The 22,303-nt window shown below is 62.6% G+C and overlaps 1 protein-coding gene and 2 long non-coding RNA genes across 7 annotated transcripts in view; 1 reads left to right on the top strand and 2 right to left on the bottom strand.

Annotated features, from left to right (window-relative positions):
• PRDM16 (PR/SET domain 16) overlaps nucleotides 1-10,840 on the bottom strand; it is a 323,046-nt gene extending 312,206 nt beyond the window's left edge. For all 3 annotated transcript variants that reach the window (XM_067717769.1, XM_067717771.1, XM_067717770.1), the window contains exon 1: nucleotides 10,560-10,840. In XM_067717769.1, the coding sequence (XP_067573870.1) occupies nucleotides 10,560-10,596 (37 nt within the window). In that variant the 5' untranslated portion in view covers nucleotides 10,597-10,840. The remainder of the gene's footprint in view (nucleotides 1-10,559) is intronic.
• On the bottom strand, nucleotides 4,235-7,796 carry LOC137209864 (uncharacterized). Its single transcript, XR_010936155.1, has 3 exons — nucleotides 7,090-7,796; nucleotides 5,542-5,654; nucleotides 4,235-4,937 (listed from the first exon to the last, which is right to left on the bottom strand). It is a non-coding gene; the product is annotated as an uncharacterized lncRNA (long non-coding RNA).
• A 105-nt stretch (nucleotides 10,841-10,945) lies between the features above and the next one.
• LOC137214182 (uncharacterized) lies at nucleotides 10,946-15,822 on the top strand. Of its 3 annotated transcripts, XR_010938820.1 has the most exons (4): nucleotides 11,416-11,670; nucleotides 11,846-12,551; nucleotides 13,894-14,151; nucleotides 15,143-15,822. It is a non-coding gene; the product is annotated as an uncharacterized lncRNA (long non-coding RNA). The 3 variants fall into 3 exon arrangements; XR_010938808.1 differs by having other exon boundaries at nucleotides 11,411-12,551; XR_010938814.1 differs by lacking the exon at nucleotides 13,894-14,151 and having other exon boundaries at nucleotides 10,946-12,551.
• The last annotated feature ends 6,481 nt before the right edge of the window (nucleotides 15,823-22,303 follow it).

Here is a 22,303-nt window from a genome sequence, read left to right as displayed (position 1 = left end):
GCGAGGGGGTCTTTGCAGAGCACAAGTGGGCAGGGAGGTGCAGCACAGCTGACAAAAAAGAACGGCCTGAGGGTGCGTCTCATTCAGACAGCAGACCCAGGCTTGCCCGGGAGTGCCCGCATACGTGTGCACGCACAGCACACACGTAGATGTGTCCGCACGCTCCCCAGAGACCACCTCGGCACGTTGTCCAGATGAAGGGTGTATGTCAGGGGCCGCGTCTCCCTCGAGCTGCATCAGTTCTGGCCAACAAAATGCTCCCCGGCTTTCAGGCAGTTCAAGAATGCACTGGCTTTTCCAAGAATGAGCTGAGAGTGATTTGCGAAGAAGGCCGGCTTCCCAGGAAGGCATCTCGGGACGAGCAGGTGGCAGCGAAGAGGAAGGTGGCACAGCCCGTGCCCCACGCTGTTTGCTGCAGCCCCAAGCAGCTGGATGTTTACCGAGCAGTCCACGTTCTCTGTGTCACAAGCTCCCTCCCGAAAGGGACCCCGGGGGCCTTCAGGCAGCCTGGCGTTCTTCTCCTCACTGACACCGCAGAAATAGTACTCAGGACCCCACCTCGATCTAACCCTGACAGCAGCAGGGCGACGCGTGGGGAGAGGGGTGCCCCATAGCCACGTCTGACCCTGGGGGCTGGGAAAGGCTGTCGGGTCAGCACAGGCCGGTGACGCTCATTCCAACACAGTGAGGACCTCATCCTCTCGCCTTCCCGGAACCAAGGGCGGAAGCAGTCTCCGTGGCAAAAATATAAATTCTAGGGACATGGCCTCACTCTGAACCTTCCCAAGGAAGCGTCACCTGCGGGCAAAACAGTGCCAGGGAGCAACAGGGGCCCCGGCTCATCTGCGCCAGGGAGGGAGAAGGGACCCCAGGGCTCTCCTGCGGTCAGCACTCCGGGCTCCCCCAGTGAGCGTGATTTTCAGTCTTTGTTTCAACGCTTTAAGGACGAGGTGACCAGGCATCTCGGAAGAGGCTGTTACAGCCCATTGAGCAGATACAAATGTCTGAGCGTTTTTAAGTGCCCGCCCCTTCCCCTCTGAGAAGCAGCTAGACAGAGCAGCTTAGATGGGAGACTGTTACATGAATCCATATCTCAGCATAACGTTGACTGCCAGCACCTGAACGCAGATACGGAACTAAGCTGTGCCCCAGGAAAGGTTCCCGGTCCTGTTCGGTTCCCATCCGTCACTGCTTGGCCCAGGCATTTCCCTCCTGCGCTGAAGTGCTGGAGGTGCCCTGCCTGCCACTGGCACTGGTGAAGCACTCCACCAATTTCACGTGAGCCACTGAGTTTAAGGGCCGGGGGGCTCACGGAAGCAACGACAGCTAGGAAACCTCCTCTCTGGCATCCCTCCCTCCCTCCCTCCCTCTCCTTCTGGCCTTTCTAACTTGAACTAGAGAAGTTGGTTGGGAGTTCCGCCACCCCTCCATCAGCACAGAGCCAGGGCTCGGGAGGCCCGAGAGAGCTTGGGGCCTCCAGATGTGCTGAGCTGGGGGCAGCCTGCTGGCTCGCTCCCCTTCCGAACAGTTTGAACACAGAAGCCCAGCCCCCACACAAGGACCTGCTGGCCGGTGAGGGCCAAGAGTCAGGTGGGCACCTGTGACTGCCCAGACTCATCACACTGCCCAGGGCGCGGGGACATCACCACATCGTCCTCCAGGTGGGTCGCCCCGGGCAAGCATCCCGCAGCTGCCCGGGACCCTCAGGCACGTCTCAGAGCCCGGCACACAGTAGGCCCACGGACAACGTTCAGGGATGAATGGACGGATGGAACAGAGCAGCCAAAACAAATAGAAGACCTGAGCCTGCAGGACGTGGGAGGCGTCTGACGAGAAAAGAGCCGGCAGATGCCACCAGCTGTTGGAACCCCGAAGGCAGATGTGAGGATGGAAAAGGCTTAGCGTGGCTGAGGGGCCGGGAAGGCGGCTGGAGGGAGGGGCCCAACACACCCCAGCACCTGTGCTCCCCGGTTGGAAGATAAAATCACCAGCTAAGGACCGTGTGTGCTTTATGTCCCGGCTGAACTGGGCGGCCGGAATCGAAGTATCAAAGCGGATGCTTTGCTGCGGCCCCGAACGGCCCCCACGGAGGCAGGTGGCCGTGGACCAACAAAGCATCTTCCCAACCAGGCCCGGGAGGTAAAAGTGACACTCGGTCCTGACTGTCTGTCTGCCTGGAGAACGGTGTCCCGACTCAGCCCCACCCCGCCCGAGGACCCTCGCCTCCAGGCAGAATCACCTCCCCGAATGCCATGGACCCTTCCAGAACCTTCTGTGTGGTCATGCCTGCCTGCAGCCAGAGACGAAGCACACAAGGCGCAAGATACCCAGGCGTCCACACCCTGCAGCCCCTCTGACCGAGTCACAACTCACTTTCACCCTCCAGGACGGCCCCCCTTCACCGGCTTCAAAGGCGGGGGCTGGTGGTCCTGAGCCGAGGCAGGCGTGGCGGTCGGGAGGGGGCACAGCCCAGCCCAGAGTCGAGTGGACGGAGTGCGGGCTCCGGGGACTAAGAACTCCATCCTGCCGAGCCCGTCCCTCGGGGCCGACTCTGGGGTGCGGTCCCCCTGCAGCCTCAGGGGCAGCACTCACGGGGCCGAAGGGCAGAGCCTCGGTATTTGCACCAAGCGTCCAGCTCTGTTATTCCTTCTGAAGTAGGAAAGTGGACAAAGCCACTCATTTCTCAACTCGGCAGAGCCTGAGAAGAAAGCAGACCTCACGCCTGACGACCGCCCTGGGCTCGTGGAGTCACGGTGGCTCGGCCTGGTCCCCAGAGCCGGGGGTCTCAGGAGATCCAGCCTGGGCCCTCCCGGCCCTGGCCCTCCAGCCACGGCCATGAGAAACAGGAGGGGGCTTCAGACGCAAAGAGGAGGTGCCGGGGTCTCCCGCATGCCTCACCATCACCCCACGTCAAAATGCATTACGGAATATAAATTGTACGTCAAAAATCAAATCTCCCTAAATCCGTCCAGGGGAGTCAGGAGGCTAAAGGGCAGGGTGATAGCTCTTAATGTGGCCAGAAGTGCCCAAGTATGTTTCTGGAACCTTCCTAGGAAACCCCTGCATGCGTCCCGGGAACCCGTCTCCTCCCACATCAGCGGGACAGCAGCCCTGGTGCCTGGCTTCAAACCGAGCCGCCTGGGGTCTTTCCTTCCTGTTAATTCCCCTTGGCATTGCCTGGGGCTGGGAGGGAGACAGGCCCCCAGAGGAAGCCCATGGCGCCGGCACAGGGACAGTGACAGTGGGCACGCAGGCTGAGCCGGTGTGTCCTGCCCCTCCCCACCCCCAGGCCGGGGAAGCAGAGGCTTTGGAGCACGACTCAGGTCTCCTCGAAAAGCATCTCAGAACCAGGAGGCGGCTGGTCAGAGGAGCCCTGTACTGTGCCCACATCCTCCCCCACAGATGCACCTAAGCATCTCCAGCCACGTACCTGCGGGAGGGAGGAGCAAGCGTCCTCCACCACCGGCCTCATAACTGCAGAGCAGCTCGGGCTGGGCCAGGGCTCGCGTGGGCAACTCGGCTCCCAACACGCACACACTGGGGATCACCCCCTAACACACCCCATGCTGGATGGGTTGCAGACCAAAGGCACACACCTTCCTGGAAATTGGTGACCTGCTGAGAAGCGGCACAAGTCTGGTGAATTTCCTAACCGAGTTCATTCTGCAGAATCCTCACGTCAGGTTCAGAAAGTGGGTGTTTGGGGTGACCGGTTATCTCTTCGGAGATGAGCAGAGCACAACCCCAAGTTGGAGCCCGCGAACACCGTCCACGGAGTGGCTTTGCTCCCATGCCTGTAGAGCCTGTCTGTGGGCCTCTCCTCCCACCTGGGGGGCCCGGAGGGGAAGGCTGGGTACGCTAAGGGCTCTGCAGCATCTTGGGGTCCCCTCTGCCCCGAGGCGAATTTTAGATGAGCCTCTTGCTGCGTCAACCATTCCACCTCAAGGGCAGGGTCAGGTTAGAATGAAAAAGGGACCCAGCGCTCGTCAGATTTGTTTAAATATAGGCTCCACCGTCTCCACCCTGAAAGATGCGTGTTTGGGGTTGAGAATGGCACACGCGTCAGATGGAAAATGTGCACGGGGTAATGTGGAGCCTTATTTGGAGGAGATAAAATATTCACCAGGACCCAGCCATGTTTTAAAATGATTATAAATTATTTTAACAGTGCATTTGCAAAGGGTTATAAAAACAGCCATAATATATTTTTTTCCTTAGATTCTAGAATTACCAGTGTGACAGCTAATGCAATAATGATTTGTTTCAAATGCCAGTGTTTAAGCTGTAGAAAGCTGATTTTATACATTTTTCCAGTAGGCCGCATTGTAGTTAATGAAATTAAACACACCAATCGCATTTGTCCCCAGGGGACGAGGAACTGAACACACCACTGGTTTATTTTTTTATTAAAATAAATTGCAGCCGGCAAGATGGACTAATTGCATACAGAATTGAAAAAGAAACATTCCATTGATATAATTAAGCCAATTTTCATGGACAGAAATAGTTATGGTGGATATAAAATAAGCAAAGCCTTCACCAGAATCTGACTTTCTTCCTTTTTTTTCCCGCAGAATGTTAACTATTAAACAAATATGTATCTCGGGCCAGCACACTCCTATCTGCGGCCCCAGGGCATTGTTCCCCGGAGTCCAGGGAGAGGCCGCAGGCCTGGCCAGAGCGCCTTCAGACCGAGGAGGATTGGTGAAAGCCGGAGAGAGGAGAGTGGTCAGAGCAGAAGAGGCCACCCCCCTTGCCCTGGGAGCTGGGGAGCACTGTCCGGCCTGGAACGGCCACCGTGGCCCTGGCTGGAGCTTGTGAGGTGCCCAGACTTGAGGAACAGCGGCCGATTCCGGGCTGGACCTGAAACTGCAGCCACCGGCTCCCCCGCCCTGCGGGTCAGGTCCACGGCCACAGTTCCTCCTCTCCCCGATTGCCTGGGGGGGAGGGGGGAGGATTATTTCCCTCCAGATTTGCGGTGGGGGTGGGGGTAGGGGCGCGAGGGGGGAGCCAGCAGGTCCTACACCTCCGGCGTTGGCTCAAGGGAAAGGCAGTAAGTGGGGTGCAGACGAGGCCAACCCCTGGTCAACACTCCAGCTCTCCTGCACCTGTCCTTGGGAGAGGACACCCAGAGCCAGGGGCTGGAGACCCTAGCAAGGCCTCTGCCCAGCCTGCGTGGGGAGAGCAGAGTGGAAGAGTCCAGTCCCGGGCGGAGAAAGAAACCAGTCTGAAGCAGGCGAGTGCACAAGGCACCCAGTTGCATTCACAAGCTGTAAGCACATGGATGTCTTACTTGCTTTTTAAGAACAGACCTGTTACAAGCTGACCGTTGGCCCCGGGAAAATGCTTAAAACCTGACACATTAAATAAAATAAAATAAAATAAAATCCTCGGAATTAACTGCAGCCTGCAGTACCCTGGTGGGAGGCGGGGTGCTAAATAAGAAACCCTGGAGGGCTTCAAAGAACATTCAGTTTCACCATTAACTTGCTGTGTGATCTTGTCGGGTTATTTGACCTCTCTGTGCCCTGGGTTTCTTACCCAGAAAAGTGGCGCCGGCTAGCCACGCTTTGTCCTCCTCAGGGTCAGTGAACGGGGTGGGTCATGCCTCCCAAGCGGACCGTGAACACCTTTACGGGACCGTCGCCCGGAGGCTGCAGCGGCACGGAAACATGGGCGGCGGCTCAGGCTGCAGCCCGCTCGGGTCTCCCCGCAGGTGCGTGCCAGAGTGCACGGACCCCAGCGGCAAGTTCGGCGAAAGGCAGGGCTCGTTCCTGGGAAGCCGAACGCCCACCCCCGCCTCGGTTTTCCCGCACCGGCCCGACTTAGACCCAGCCTTCCGGGCCCGCTGCCGCATCTCTCCCGGCCCAGGTCCGCGAAGCGACTTGGAACCGCACACGGCCTGCAGCCCGCGGAGTCTGAGCGAGGGTCAGCAGTCGGGAGGGCTGAGGAGCCCGCCCTCCTCGTTCCAAGAAGCCCAGGGAGGCGGGGACCCCTGGGCCCAGACTGCGGTCCTGGAGGAGGAGGTCTGGGCTGAGACCAGGGGCTCGGCGAGGCCACCGCCACCGACCCGCTGCGCGGTGTAGACGCGGGCGCTCCTCGCGCCGCGCCGTAGTTGCCGCGACTTTGTGCGCAGAGAACCTCGGGCCGCGGCGACCATCCGCTCAGCCTGGGGACCCCCGGCCCGGCCCGGCGCGTCTGGAGCCCCGGGCAGCCTGAGTCCGCGCCCGCAGTTAGGCCGGGCCGGCTCCCTCCACCTCGAGAAGTTTCTTGCCCGCCGCGCGCGGGGACGACGCCCAGGCTGTTCCTAGAGTCCTCCTGCGCCGGCTACGTGAGCTGCAGCGTCCAAGACTTGTTACACGGGTTTGATTCAAAACCTGATAAATTGTACTTAACGCTATTTGAAATTTTTAAACGAAATTATTCACAAGATTTTTAATCCTGGACAATTTTTGTTGAAACTCTAATTATAGGTCACCTTAATTACCAGCCCAGCCCCCAAGGATCCCTAATTGCCTCCTAATTGAATAAAACAGGGGGCTAATCGCGCCCACGGCGGCGGCCCAGCGAGCTGGCGCGCCTCCCCCAGGGGTTGGTTGATGGGACCCCCGGGCCGGCCTCTCCGCCCGCACCAGGCCTCTCAACAGAAACGAGGGACTGGGTCCCCTGCCCTGAGCTCTGCCCAGAAGGGAGACGCCCGGTGCGCAGGGGGCCGCGGGCGGGGAGGGTGGAGGAGGACCGGCCCGCACCTGCACCACGACAGCAGCCAACAGGAGCAGCGGGGCGGCCCTGAGCGGCGCAGGGTGACTGGGGACCCCAGGGCAGAGCGGGTGCCCTTCCCCCAGGGAGCCCGTCGGGAGGTCACTCCACGAACAGGGATCCCCCCTCCAGCGGGGCCTCGGCACCCTGGCACGCCCGCGGGGCCCCCGGCAAGCCAGAGCCTTCGGGCCATCAGCGCACCGCCGCAGGGCACCTGGCCTTGGCCGCCAGCCCCGCACCCCGCCCCTCCACCGCAGCCTCCGCGTTTTCGCCCGAAGCGGGGTAAGCCGCCAGACTCCCGCTGGACATTTCCTGGCGCTGCTGCCCTACCAGGCGTCCAGATGGGAGGCTGCTGTCCGGCTCCTGGGAGAGGACGAGTGGAAGAGGCAGGCCTCCGCCCTCCCCCACCCCCGAGGGTGGGAGAAGGCTGGGCCCAGCAGAGCTGCAGCCTGGCCTGTCTCTGCCGGGGAGAAGGAACCGGCTGGCAGCTCAGCCTACAGCCAGGCTCCCCCCACCCTGTCACACACATCAGTCTCCAGGGAGGCGCACGGAGCCTTCATCCAGCAGAGGCAGTGCCCTCACCCACACCCCAGGGGCTAGGTGGCAGTCAGCAGCTGTCTGGAGGAGACTCTTCCCGGGCCTGCAAGATGCAGTGTCTCGGACTCTGGGGTCTGTCACCTCCACGGGGATCAGGCCTCACGGGCCCTTCCATGAGGGCCCTGGCTGGTTGCTGTTTCGGGGCCACATCCTTCCTCCCACTGGGTCCCTATCTGCCCACCTGGCCCCCAACAGCGGCAGAAACACGAAGCTTTTGTGTGGCATTTCATTTTTAAGTGTGGGCAGGGACGGCCCCGTTTCCCCACCGGCCAGCAAAGCCTAGCCGTGTGTGAGGGGACCCTGGCACCGACCTGTCCTCACCCCGCTCAGGCTTCCCAGGCCCAGCTTGAGATGGAGGGCTTCCCAGCAGCTGACCTGCAGCCCTGGCCTGAGTGCCCCAGTGTCCTCTGACCTTACAAGCTCAACTCACAGCCCCCAGTGTGGGCCCCAAAGTTGCTACCAACTCAGCCAGCACGCAGACCCAGCGGGAGAGACCCCCTGGAGTGGGGTCCTGGGGAAACACAAAATCAGAGCCCCAGATGCACCCTCTAGGGAAGCCCCCCAAGCTCTGGATGGGGGGGTCACACCCCAGCCCCGACCTGGCTGTCCTTCCATGCCTGGTACACGGCTGCAGGCACAACCCAGTCCCGCACACTGGCCTCGGAACCATGACCTCTTCCCTGCTCCCAGCCCCCTGACCCTGGCCGGGATGTGGCTTGGAGGGAGAGGTTCTGTTGGTGGCACTGGGTCTGCCCCACTGCCTCGGATTCAGGTAATGGAGTCAGGTCCCTCGGGACGCCCACATCTGCTTAAAATATTGTCCAAAGAAATGAAATTTCTCAGTGGATCCAGTGATCTGTGTCGGGCAGGCAGCGAGGTCCCGTGCCTGCCTGGGCCACCTTTTTGGGGAGGGCTGGGGGCAGCTGTCCTGGCTGTGGAGCACAGGCAGGAGGGGTTCCCACAGCTCACTCCAGTGTGGCTCCAGCTGGGTCTGGGCCTGACAGCCCTGCTCCGCGCCGGCTTTTTCTCAATAAGGACTCCCAGGAAAAGAAACCCTGTGCTCTGCCCTACCCTTGGGTCCAGTTCTCCCACCTCTGAGCCGGGCTGCAGGTCGCTGCCAGGCACCCATTCTAAGGCCCTAGGCAGAGCCGGGCCGGGAACCTTCCCCACCTGGCTGGCGTGGAGTACACAGAGAGCTGAGGGCCAGACGGGCAGCCGGCGGGCGTGGGACGCTCACAAGTTTCCGCGGCCGCGCCGAGCACCCTGAGCCGGCCTCTCGCTTGCAGCGAAGGCCCGGCGAGAATTCGGCCGCTTTCCACTTTCTCGCTCCAGCTTCGGGCCCTTCCTCGGGAGAGCCTGACCCGGGCAGCCTGCCGCCGGGGAGCCGAGCCACTGAGGAGATCCGCGGTGCACAAACAGACCCTGACACGCACACGAACACGCATACTCCGCGCGCCCGCCGGCGGGCAGATAGCACGCGCGCAAGCCACCGAACGCGGGGCCTTGTTCGCACCAAGAGGGGCCAGAGGTCACGGGAGGCCGGGGAGGCCGAAGCCACGAGCCCTGGGCAGAGGAGACCGGCTGGAAATGGGCGCTTCAACGAGGGGCCCCGAGCGGCTGCGGGCGGAGTCCAGGGTCGTCCTGTGGAAGCTGGGAGCTGCTTTTCCCCCGCGGGCCCGACGCGAGGCCTACGACTCGGGGGGAGGGGGCGGTGCGGCTGAGCCTCTGCCGAGCACCGAACCGAGAGGGTAGGACTTCTTCGGAAAAGTGCCGCGAGTTTCGCGCCCCCCGGGCTCACGCTTGGGGGCTCGGCCCTGCGTGCTGCAAGGCCCGGACGGGCAGGGTCGGGCCCAGGAGGACCGGACCGATCGGCCTGGTGGTCCGGTAGGGATTCCCCAGGGGAGCAGGCCAGGCGCCCCTTCTGCGGGTGGGCGGGCGGCCGCGGAGGAGGGGGCGGCGAGAGCTGGAGGAGCCGAGAACGCTCGGGACGGCGCTTGCCGCTTCGCTGCAGCCGGGCCGCGGCCGGGCTTCGGGAGCCGCGCTCGCCGGGCCGCGGCGCCGCCGCCCCCACCTGCCCGCCTCTCGGGCCGCAGCCCCGGGCCCGCGGGCCTGGCACCGGATGGCGCCGGCGGCCGGGGCGCGGAGGGCGCGCGGATGGCCCCAGGCGCGGCGGCGGTCTGTGGGGCGGGCGGCGAGCGCACCAGGCCGGCGGCGAGGACCGGGCTGGCGGCGGGCTGCGCGCGCGGAGCCCTGGGCTCGGCCCGAGACGGAGCGAAAGAGAAAGTAAGACCGGGGACCGGGCAGTCTCGCCGGGGGCAGCTCTGTCCCCGCCGGGCCTCGGGGCGGTGCCAGGCGAACGGGCGCGGGAGGGTCCGAGCGGGGCCGAGGTCGGCGGCGGCGGCGGGGAGGAAGGCGGCCCAGTGGGAACTCTCCTGCCGGGAGCACCGGCGCCGGGGCGGCCGCGCGGGCTGCCGGAGTCGCGCAGGAGCGCCCGCCACCGCGCGGGGCACCAGTTGGGAATAAACTTCACGACCATAGTTCCAAGCCCAGGAAAACGCCTCCATTTTGCTCCCCCAGTGGCTGTGGCTGTCCTGCCGTCGCCACCCCTGCCCTTGCGCCCGAGGAACCGGGTGGGCGCCGGCCCGCGCCCCCTCCTGCGCCCCCTCCCCGGCTCGGGGTCTCCCTCCTCTGCGCCCGGCTGGCGGACGCCAAAGGCGGTGCTCTAGCGCCCACTATTTCAAAAGCCCGGAATATGATTTGACCAGGACTGAGAGCCACTCGGAGAGAGAGGGAGAGAGCGAGCGAGGAGGAAAAAGTTGCTCTCCCCTTTCGTCAACTTTTCGCTAACTTTCGCTTTTCGCTCCCCTCCACCCCCAGCCCTCCCCCTCCGCCCCCCTCCCCGGCCCCCACCGCGCGCCTCGGGTTCCCGGGCCCGAGCGCTTGACACTGGGGGGGGGAGGGGGTTCGGCGAGGAGGGGGCCGGCGCCTTCGGGGAGCGCGCGGCCCGGGCGCCCCGAGCCTCCGCGCCGAGCCCGGCCGCCCCGGAGCGCGGGAGGCGGAGCAGCCCCCGGGCCGCGCGGCCGATCCGGGGGCCGAGAGCCTGAGGCGCGCCGGCCGCGCCCCGACGCGCACCCCTGGCCCGGGCGCCCCGGCCCCGCGGCCCGGGCCCGGCGGCGCGGCGCGGCCGAGCGCGGGAGACTTACTTTTGGCTAGCTTCCTCGCCCTCGCCTTGGATCGCATGGTGTCGGCTCGCGGAATCTCTCTCCTCCTCCTTGAGTCCAGAAGCAGCTACACACTATCTTCATCTCCCCAGCATTGTCAGTTTGGACACCTTCGCACATGCGCACAGAGCACTCAATCTGACACCCCTCGCCGGGGCCAAAAAAACTTTGCAATGTATTCATCATCCTCATCGTCGCGCCGCCGCCGCCGCCGCCTCCTCGGCGCGGGATTGGGGGGCTCTCCTCGGCCTTCCTGGTCTTCACCTCACTTATCTCTCTCCCCCTCCCCTCCCTCCCCCTTCCTCCCCCTTCCTCCCCCCTCCCTCCCCCCTCCCTCCCCCCTCCCTCCCCCCTCCCTCCCCCCTCCCCTTTCAGCGCAGCTCGGAACTGGCCCTTTAAGAAAACATTCCGTGCTCGGCGCTCCCGCCCGGGGCCCGCACCCCGGACACTTTAAAAGGACCCAGGTGGCCCCGGAGGCGAGGTGACTATTCGCCCCCCCCTTCCCCTGAGTCGCGTCGCGCTGCTGCTCCCGCCCCAGCTGGGGCCGAAGATGGAGTGGCGGCGGCGTTTGTCCTCGAGACTTCCTTGGATATGGGGGCAAACGCGCCGACAGTTCGGACGCGGGTCTGGCTGGTTTTGCTTCGTCTTATTGCATTTTATTACTAATTAAAAAGCTTTGCGTTCACCGTCGCCCCAGCCCGCTTTCCTGCTGGCTCTCCCCTCCGCCCCTGCCCCTGGCCCGCGATCGCCCGAACCCGGCTCCTTCGAAGCCCCCTTCGGGCCCCGCCGCCCCCCTCGGGCCTCCCCGGCCCCCGCCCCCACCCCGCCCCCACCCCTTCGCCCCCACCCAACCGCTCTAGCTTCGGGCTCCGCGGCTCAAAAACAACAGCGGCAGCGCCGCCAGCTCCGCGCTCCGCCACTGCCCGGGCCGGCGGGCGGGACTCGGACCCGCCGCCCTCGGTCCCGCACGGAGCCGTAGGGAGCAGCGCGCCGGGCACTGGGGAGGCGGCGCCGGGGCAGCCGTCCCAGCGCCGGGCGCCCTGCACCTCGCCGCCTCGGGCCGGCCCGCTCTCTCCTGCCTCCGCGGCCCCAGGTGAGTACCCAGCGGCGCGAGCGCCCGAGCTGGGCCACCTCGAGCGACCGGAGCCTCGGGGGACACGTCCCCCTGCCCTTGCGCGGCCCAGGTGCGTCTCGGGTGGGAGAGCCAGCGAAGGAGCAGGTGCCGGAGCGCGGGCGGGAGCCGACTGGGCGTTCCTTCTGCCCCACAGCCCTCAAATTCGGAGGGGCGGCGGCGGAGGGGCAGGCTGGGCGCAGGCAGCGTGTTCCGGGCCCAGGGGCCTGGAGGGGACGCTGAGAACTGCTCACTCGAGTATGTCTGGGATTCGAGAAAGAATTGGAAGCAAACGGAGGCGCTGACCCCCGCGCTCTTTCAAGTACCAGGGTTCTGCCAGGCCGCGGGACTTGCAGCTGCCAGAGAGTCTCCCTGAGCCGGGGAGGGGTCGTGTGCGCGGTGCGGGGTCTCTGCCGCCCTGGGTGGGCTCCGGGCCGTGCCCCTCCCCTTTGTTGTGCAGTGAGACCAGTGGCGCCTCCGCTGGGACCTACATTCGGAACCCCGCGTCCTCGCCATAAAAGAGGTGAACTGGCAATGTCCAAGGAGCTGCCCCCAAAACCTCGGGGTCCTAGCAGAGGCGCCCCGATGCCGAGGGGCGCATGGCCCACGCTACCCCAGAGGAAAGCCCGACGGAGCCGGGCTTGTCAAAAGCCAGCGGCGGCAGCACGCTGAGCCTTCCACCCTGGCCTCTCGGCCGTCCTCAGCCGCTTCCCTGCCGGGATTCGAACCCCGACGGAGCCCCCACTGCTGGGGGGTGGTGTGTCCAGGCTTGAGCCCGCTCGCTTGCTGACCCGGACGGAGAAGGCGCTCTCTGCCCGGCCGGGATGCCCACTGACCGCCGCCTCTGTTGTTTCCGGCCCTTGGTGAGTGTTGCCTGCGGTGGCGGCCCGAATTCACCGTCAGCTCAGTCCCCTGGCCTGCAGCCCTCCAAGGGCCTGTGGCTCGCCGCCTCCCCCTCGCCGCCTCCCGAACCCTGACCATCTTTCCTCAGGGACTGGGCAGAGAACCCCCAGGCTCAGAGGCCCCCGGGGCTTGGAGGAGAGTCGCCACGGGGGGCTAGGGCATGGCTGCAAGTCCTCGTGGGCTCAGAGTCCTCTCAAGCCGAGGGTGTGTGGGGGGGGGTCGCTGGGACAGGCAGGAAGGGAGCTGGAGCCCCCCGCTCTGGAGCTGGAGCCCCCCGCTCTGGAGCCGTCTCCCTCGCCCAGCCACGGCAGGCTCCAGCGGGGAGCAGAACTGCGCTGGGGCGCTGGCCAGAAGAGCACAGACACAGGGTCTCCCTCCCGCCTCGGCACCCCAGATTCTCCCAGCCAGGTTAGGTGTGAGGCCTGGGGGGAATACAGTGGCTCCCGTGAAGCCCTCCCACCTGCAGAGAGGGGGTCCCCTCCGCACCCCACCCCCAGCTTAGCACGGCTTCTCCCACCCGGGTGGCAGCCGGCAGGACCCGAGGTCAGGAAGGCCCAGCCTCTTCTGGGGGTGCCCCAGCTCACTCAGGCCCTCTCTGTGCTCCCTCCCTCAGCTCATGAGGTGGTTAAAATTGTGGGGCAGCCTCCGGACTCTGGGACTGCACCCTTGCCGGGGCCCAGGAGAGGCGGGCAGGCGTCCGGGGAGAGGGCCCGGCTGCGCTGTCTCTTGCCCGTGTCCCCTAGGGCCCTGGAGGGTGGGGAGAACTACAGCTCAGAGCCTGCCTGGGGAGGGGTAAGCTAGTGACCAAGGGAGACAGCCGAGGTGCTGACACCCCCAGGGTGCCAGCCACATCAGCTTGAGAAGCCCGGGCAGGCGTCCCCAAGGCCATGGCCCCGGCCAAGGTTGGGTCCCGGCCTGGCCAGGCCCTGCCCCCGCGTGGTGAGACTTAGACCTGACGGGGAGCAGGTCAGGCCTCAGGGAGAGTCCTGAGGAGCAAAAGGGTGGAGCAGGGAAAATCAGAGGCAGGTCCTCCGGGGCGCCCCGCTCTGTGTCCTGCCCCGCCGCTGACATGAAGAGACTTGGGGAAACAGGTTGGGCCGGGGGGGCTCAGCCAGAATAAGGCAGTTTTCATTTCAATGGTACTAAAAGGTTTAAAGGCTGTTTTCAAACTGAGCTAAGCTTTGGGGAGTTCTTGTGGCCGGCCCAGAGCTGGGGCCTGGGGACTCCGCACTGGGGTGGGAGCACACAAGTGCCGCCCAGCCCGTCCCTGGTACCCTCATCAGGGGCTTCTGTCCCTGCCAGGCTGTCCGAGGCTGGTGACGTGTGGGTCGCCCACAGTGATGTGCTCTACACCCTGTGGAGTTTGGGAACAGACTTCAACGCTGCGGTCTAGGGGACGGGCGGGGGCACTTTTACCACCAACTTCTCCCGCAACCTAGAATCCTGCTTCAGGCCAGAGCTCAGCACACTCCCAGCCTCACCAGCAAGCAAGGAGGTGCAGCTGGAGACCCAAGACCCAATGAACTCCTTTGGGAAGAGGCTGGGCTTGGGAGAGAGCAGGTGAAGTTGGTCCTGCAGGGCTATCGTAAGCCTCACTGTGGGCCCCGGGGCTCCCAAGAAGCCCATTTGTAGTAAACCACACTGGGGTATAGTACACTCCCAGCGTCCACACTGCGGGGCTAGAGGAAGGGGCCCCATGCCAACTGGAAGGGGCCGTGCCTGTGGAGAGGAGGTCCACGTCGTGAGATCTGTGGGCCTGGAGGTGCAGGGTCAGAGCCGTCCAGTGGCCCAGCCCAGGACCTCAGGCCCAGGGAGCCCCTCTGCACACTGTGGCTGCGGGGTGGGAACAGGCAGCCAACGGGCCAGACGCACTGACCCTGCTAGGTTCCCGCTGCTTTCCTCCACGTTCCCCTCTGTGTTCACCGAACTCGCCCTTGGGCTCCAGGCACTCAGTCTCCTGGCTGCATCGGATGACGGTCAGGTTCTGTTCACCCTCCAGTTTCTGCTCAGAAAAGAGTAGCTGAGAGAATAAAGGCAGGCTCCGTTCGTTTACACGGGGACGCCTCTCAGGAGATCCGGAATCGCCCCGGGAGGTGTCCAAACCACCGGTCCTCGCCCCACCCCCGACTTAGGGCCACTGAGTGAGGCCAAGATGGGGGTCTCCCTCTCTGGGCACATCCTGCCGCACACTAGGTGGAAATGGCTCCCACTTGAGCAGCAGCAGGAGACCACGCGGGATGCTTGGGGACAAGCAGTATGGTTCCCACTGCACACAGAAGGAAGCGGAAATGGTCTCTGTGGCCAGCAGGGGACCCAGTCGGGGACTGAATGCAGAGGGCTTCCAGCCTGGGGTGAAGAGTGTTTGGTCCAGCATGGGGTGGGGGGCACAGGCAACCCACAGAGCCCTTTCCTCCCAGCCGGGCCTCCACACTGGCCCCATGGTGGGTGCTGCCCCAGCACCGCATCTCAGCCCCAGACTGGGACCACAGGAGCCTCCCTGGACCCTGGGGTTAATATTTCAGACCTCCTTTTGCCCCTCTTCCTACCCCAGGCCCAGAGACACTCTCTGTGACCCAGGTAAGTTTAGAAGCCAGAAGCACACAGGACCTGATTTCTGGCCAGCGAGTTCAGAAGCTATGTGGCGGCTCAGAGCGGAGGCCTTCCGGCACCCACACCCAGTCCCTGGTTCTGGAGTGGGTCGCAGAGAGGGTTGGGGACGCTCCCAACCAAGACTTCCCAGGAATGTGAGCCATGGAGCTGATTGCGAACAAACCCCAGATGTTTAGAAGCCTACTTCCTTCTCAGGCAGGAGGACGCTCTCTCTTGTAGACGGGCAGCCTCTTGGGAGGGCTCCGGTGATTCCTCTGCCGGGATCTTGGAGTCCTGGCTCAGGCCACCATCTTGCAGGAGCGCAGGTGCCCGTAAGGGGCACCTGGGGTCTGCCACGTGCTTCGGCGGGATGTGATCAGGAGTTTTGTTTTCTTTTTTTTTTAATTTAAGAGATGGAGGCTGTGAGCTTGAACTCCCTCGTTTGAGCCAGGTGGGAGTTGACTCCAGTATCTCGGCCCAAACCAGCACCCCAAGAAGCGCAGAAAGTCCCTGGCGACTCGTTCCCCCGCAGCGCGCAAAGCGGGCGGGACTCAGCGGCTAAGTCCCCGGGCTCCAGCAACCGCGCGGGCTCCGGCTCCGGCCTCGGCCGCCGAGCGCAAAAAACGGAATCGGTTTCCCACGCTTCCCCTCTCCATGCCAGAACTTTTCAAAACTCGCTTAAGAATTCCGTCGTCCAGTTTGCGCGGGTCCTGAGCCTCGCGTTCACCCCGCGCCGCCTGGAGAGAGGACCCTCGCGCCGCCCGCACCCCCGGCCGCCCGCCCGCGCACGCGGGGAGCAACTTCGTTCCCCTCAGCGCCCTGGCCCTGCGGCGCGGGCAGAGCTCCGCCCCGCAGAGGTGGCACTGCGGTCGCTACGGAACGCTGCCCGCGTAGACGCGGCCGCCGCCTTCTGCTCCAGGTTCCGGCTGCGCGCAGGCAGGGCCCTGGCAACAACGAAAACGGAGAAACGCGTCGCTTTTCGGGCGTCCGAGTCCCGGGAGCCTCTGGGCGGGAAGCCGCCCTCCGCGTCCCCAGACGCTTCAGAGCCGAGCAGACTCCCCCATCCACACCTCGGTTTGCCAAGCCCTCTCCTCTGCGTCCTCTGAACCTTGGTCCCTGCGCCTGCACCGCGACCCCGTTAGTCTGTAAACCAAATTTCGCCTTTGGTCCTGCCGCCTCCTTCCGACGTAACCGTGGAGGAGGATTTCTTCACGCCTCAGTTTCCCCATCTGTGCAATGGGGCAAAATACTCCTGCGCCCCTCCCAGGGTTGATGTGGGATTGGCAGGGAGAGCGGAGGATGGAAAACGCCCGGCGGGGCCCAGCGCTGCCCACCTTTTGGGGCTCAGAGGTCGTGCCCAGACTGGAAGGGGCCCAGGGTTGCTCTTGAGCGATCGCTGCCCTCCCCCTTTTCTCCCCCCGCCCCCACCCCAGAACTCCCCTCTCCCCGGAGCGGTGGCGGAGGTGCCAGGGTCCCTCTCGTTGCCCAAGCGTCTCCAGTCTCCGCCCTGTCCCTGGACAGGGTTTCCCTCGCCCTGGGCGGTTCTCTCAGTTTCCTTTGGGGCCCGGATGCAGGGAGGTTTAACACAACAGGCTCCAACTCTCGGGGTGGTACCACCGGGCACCCAAAACCTCACAGAGGGTGGGTGCTGGGGATGCCGGGGGAGGGGGACAGGCGATAGAAACCCTGATTCCAGCTGAGCTCGCAGAAGGGAATTTGACCCCGTCCCTCCCCCTCCCCACGCCGCGGGGTGTCGGGCTTCTGGGCGGGGCCCTGGGGCGTGACCCAGGGCTTAGAGATCAACCTTAAACTAGCCCAGCTAGTGATGAGGGAGGGAATAGGGAGCTAGGGGAGCTCGGGGAAGGGCACGGCCTGTTCAAACCGTCCAGGCTGCCCACTGCTTCTGGGCAGGACCAGTGGAGGATGGGGGGGTGGCCAGGGGGCGCCAAGTGGACACACCCTCCCCAGGTCCCCTTGACCTGCCACTAAACCAGTAATCGCCGGCGGCTCTCTGAACCGGCAAGAGAACGGAAGAGACCAGGACCGCCCCAGGCAGGGAAAAAAATTACCTCTTGTGCTGAGTGACCCGAAGCTGATGGAATCAGTTGGGGATTCCTGTCCGCTGGGGCAGGGCTGGCTGCTTCTGCCCCTGGCGCCCAAGCGCAGGACCCGGGGGCTCTAGGAAGCGAGCAGGGCTCCGCTGCCCCTGCCAGGGCTTCTCCACCTTCTCTCCCTTCTGCGAGGGCAGTGGGGCTCCGTCGCCCGTCCTCCTCAAATCTGCACGAGGTTCCCCGGTGAAGGAAGGAACGGTGGCCGGAATGGCAGAGACATGCTAACACAGGGCCCTGTGCCTGCAGCTCAAGCAGGTCAGGGGTCCTCCTTGAGGACTGAGGGACTAGGGTAGCAGCCCCTCACGCATGGGGCACCCCCCCATGATATCAGTGGAACTATGATGAGTGCCTTGCCGGGTGGGGGGCAGCAGAGGGATTGCCTGGGCACTGCCCTCACCCTCACTAACACAGGACGCCTCCCCTGCCCCCCCGAAGGACAAGCAGACTGCTGGGGGGAGAGGGGGGGCAGGAGGTGCTCAGCTTAGAGCCAGCTCCTTCCCCATGCCACCTGGAACTCTGGGTCAGCCCCCCACCGGCCTCCTGGGCACCCCAATTTCCTGCTGTGCAGTGTGGGGTGCTGTGGGCACAGCTGCCTGCAGGGGCGGGGCCTGGCACCTCCTGGGAGCGCTTGAGCACTTGGAGAGGGGACTGCTAATGGCCGGAGTCCCTGCACCCTCTGACCCCTCCTCTCTCAGCACCAAGGCCTGCTCCCAGGGCTCTGAGCTGGATTCGTGGAGGGCAGATCCTCGCTCCCTTGCTGGACACAGAGAGCAGATCGGGCCAGGACTCAGGATGGGGCTCCTGGGAGCCGTGGGTCCCCCTCACCCTGCAGCTCTGAACACACTCCCAGAGTCAGGCCCACCCTCTTGACCTTGGTCTGGTCAGAGGGGAGGCTGTCCGAGGGCCAGCTGGTCTCCTGGCACCTGCCTTCAGTGCTTCTTATAGGTCGCCACCTGCCCCCTGAGAGGCCAAGGCTCTCAGACTGCGTGCAGACCTAATAGTCATTCATCCATTCATCGATGTACGGCCAGAGGCTCTGGTAGGGCTGGTGCGCCTGGAGCTACAGTCGCGGCTCAGGCTGAACGTGAAGCCTGTTCCTCCAGCAGACCTGCAGCTTCCCGAGCATCTTACCCTCCCCTCCCCCGCTCCCCCCAAGGTCCCAGTGCCTGGCCCACACCTGGGAGTGTGCTTGGAGCTCAGTGAATGAATGAACGAATGAACGAATGAAGAGGGCTGAGTGAGCAGAAGGTGACCCTGGGACACCTGAAGGCTAATTTCAGCCCAGGAGACCGAGGGGGCGGGGGCAGCCTTCCGGGGATGGCAGTGGCGGCGCAGCCCCGTGCTCAGTGCCCCGTCCTTCAGCTGTCCTGATCCAAAAAGGGCTGCCCTGCATCCAGCAGCCTGTGCCGAGGGACCGGGACGACGCAGCAGTGAGCAAGCCACCCAGGCCCCCAGCTGCAAGGTGCAGGGTGTGCAAAAGGGAAGCCCTCTTGCTCTGGGGGGTGGGGTCGGTGGGATGATGGAGGCAGGGGACAGTGGCAGAAAGAGCATCCTCGGGCGACATGTGGTCTCTCCATGGGGTTCCCTGGCCTGGGGTGATGGAGCCCAGGTGGTGCTGGAGTGATGGAGCCGGGTGGTGCTGGTGCCTGTACCAGGCAGGGTGCTGGTGGCCGCCCAGCTCACTCCCATCCCCGGGCGGCATCACCGTGCGTGTGACCCTCACGATAACCCCACACCGTGGAACCGCAGTCAGGAGAAACTGGTGCTCAGAGGTGCAAGGACCTCCCACAGAGCTGGGACAGTGGGAGTCACCTGCTGGACACAGATCCCTGTTCCAGGTGACACGCAGCAGGATGTTTTCAGGGTTTGCGGAGGACAGACGGACACACCGCCGTGGAGGGAGGGGTCTTCATCCGGGACCTTTCCTGGGTTTCATGTGGTACCAGGATTGTGAGCTCCAGAGGGGGCTCTGGCCTCTGGGTCACCATGTGCTCCTGACAGTGACCGTGTCCAGAAAGACTCAGCCACTGGGGCTGGCATTTTCTCAGAGTCCAGCTGTCGCTGGGGAGTCAGGCCAGTGGCTGACTGCCACCCAGTGGCATCCCAGGACCATTCTGGGGCCGTCCCCGGGGCGTAGACCAGTGGCTTCGGGTGCCCAGTTTGGAGCTAACATTTCAAGCAAGTCAGGCTCAGAATCTGGGCTTCCAGGAAGAAATTTCCAATCATGAAATGTGTCATTTGAGAAAATATATGTGTCAGTTAAGTGTGCGCTGAGCCTGGACCACATGGGACATGGTTGTTCTAATAAACATGAATAAGCCAGTTTTCACATTAGAGAAATAACAGTTTCAAGTGGAAATGTGGCACTTTTAAAAGAGGTTAATTAATAAACAGCAGGTAATTGTTCACGGCACATGGTGGCAGAGGGTAATTTTCATTTTAGAGTAGAGAAGGGCCAAATGTGCCCCCCCCCCCCCCGCAAACTTAGATTTTTTGTGTAATAATCACCTTGGCTTCACCTCCGCCTTTAATTTTTACAGCTGGAGCTGTTTATCATCGCTCCAACTTTCGCTAAAAAGGAAAAACTATCACTTAAACAAAGCCATTGAAAACTCAGCATCATATGTGGGTTTCTTAACATAAATAAATCATGCAAACCAAGATTTATGTTCTCCCAATGATGTCATGCGCTGAAGGCTGCCTTCCCAATCAAATCAACAGCTAGGGACTCTCCTTTTGTGCGTGTGCTTTTTGCAAAATAAGAAGAGCCGCTCTGGTATCCTCGTTGCTCTTTTCTCCGCTGTGCCCAGGACATCAGAAAGGCTTCTCCCTGGATCAGCAGAAGTGGGTGTAAAAGGTGGCCACAGCTTCAACGCCACAGACTGCATTTCAAGCCTTTGTTTTGGAAACCTAAGTTCTGAGTTGAAAGACTATTAAAGCTTCCCGAAGGGTTTGTTCAGACCCCAGCAGAAGTTGAGGGCCCTGTGGGTCTCCCAGCACCTGGGATGAGAGCCATCACATTGAAATGAATGAGGAAGGTGAAAATACCACCAGTGACGCATCCGCACTACGGAGGAGTGTTCGGCCGCAGCCAGGAGCAAAGGCCTGATGCAGGCCTCCATGGGCACGGACTCCGAATAAAGCTAGTCAGACCAGGCCACATACCGTGCAATGCCACCTATGGGACGTGTCCAGGATGGGCAAATCCATAGAGACAGAAAAGAGACCAGTGTTTGCCAGGGCCAGAGGAGAGGGATGTGGAGGGGACTGCTTCCTTAGCACAGGGTTTCCCTCCGGGAAGGTGAAAATGTTCTGGAACTCGATAGCCCACTTTAAAACAGGGAACGTCATGCTGTGTGAATTGTATCTCAGTAAATCGCTTATTTGAAAATCACGACTGAGTGTGTATGTTTCAACAGCTTTATGCTCTTAAAGGTTTTTCAGTTTTGAGATGAGCGTGCAGATGGATGAGTGCGTAAGAGGCACGTGTAGACCTGCAGGGGGTAACGTGAGCGCTGGCCCCAGCTCCTGGGCGAAGCATAAGCACGTGACCATTTTCTTCACAGCGCTCCGTGCAGCCCCCTTTCCCTAACTATGTCGCCTTCCCACCAGCCCAGAGGTAACCACCCCCAGGTTTTTGTGTTAACCATCTCCTTGACTTGACTTCCAGCTTTATCGTGTAATATAGATCCTGAAAATGTGAGTCCGGCCGCAGAAGCTTTTCCTCAAATTGCAGTGAGTGAGGAACATTAAAGCCATCAGTAGTGGGTGCGTGAAACGTGGTGAATCCAAAGTGTGACGTATTTCTCAGCCAGCGACGGGAATGGAGTCCTCACCCGTGTTACAGCATGGAGGGCCCTTGAAAACGTGATGCTCAGTGAGAGAAGACAGTCACAAAAGGCCACATATTGTATGACGCTGTTGATACAAAGTGCCCCAGATAGGCAAATCCAGAGGGACAGAACACAGATCAGTGGCTGCCCATCTGTGGAAGGAACAGCAGTGGCATCTCAGCAGGTGGAGGTTGCAAGAGATGAGCCAGACCACCGTGCGGCTCCAGCCCCTGGGCGTGGACAGGAAACCCTCAGCTGGAAGCCAGCAGGAAACTAAGGCTGACCAAGGTCAGGTGCCCGGTGATCGCAGTGTGGGTGATGTATGCGTTCAAGGACACACGTTCGTTGTGCACCTGCTACGTGCCAGGGCAGCCATAGCCCCAAGGATGTAGCAGTGACTGAAACAGACGAAAGACTCTCCCTCCCCCACCAGCTGCCTTTCTCATGGGGAGGGAGCGACAAGCCAGATGCAGCGGATAGAAGGCTGCACTACTGTGAGAATAAGGAAAGAGGAGAGGTGAGGGTTTGGGGCCGAGGAGCATGCAATTCTCAATAGGGAGGCCTGGGGAGACTTCCCTGAGGTGGTGGCATTTGAGCAGGGATGTGAGGGAGTGAGAAGGGTGCCATGTGCACATCGAGAGGAACAGCATTTGGGCAACGGGAACAGCCAGTGTGGAGTGCCCAGAGGCAAAAGCACCCAGTGCTGGAGCAGAAGGAAGGAGGGAGAGGAACAGGAAATCCATCAGGGGGTAGTGGGCTGGGGGAGGCCGCAGACTGAGGCTGTGGCTGGAATTAAGATGGTTAACCAGCTGACCTCGAGGTAGGGAGAGCATCTCCTGGGTTACGTGGCTGGGCCCAGTGTCATCACAGGCTCCTTAAATGTGGTAGAGGGAAGCAGAAAGAGTCAGATGGTTTTGCTGGCTTTGCATACGGAAGGGGCCAGGAGCCAAGGAGAGCAGGCAGCCTCTAGAAGACAGAAAAGGCACGAAACTCTATTCTAGACCCTCCAGAAAAGAAAGCAGCCTGACCAATGATACTTTGATTTTCACCCAGTGAGACCCACTTCAGACTTCTGACCTGCAGACTAGTAAAATGGTAAATCTGTGCTATTTCAGGCTACATTACAGTGACCACAGGAAACTCATACGGGGGGGGACAGGAACCTCATCCGTCTGTGGT

The sequence above is a fragment of the Pseudorca crassidens genome, chromosome 2 (genome assembly GCF_039906515.1).
Source record: "Pseudorca crassidens isolate mPseCra1 chromosome 2, mPseCra1.hap1, whole genome shotgun sequence".
Lineage (NCBI taxonomy): Eukaryota > Metazoa > Chordata > Mammalia > Artiodactyla > Delphinidae > Pseudorca > Pseudorca crassidens.
Note: the sequence above shows the minus strand (reverse complement) of the source record. Positions and strands in the feature narration are given on the sequence as shown.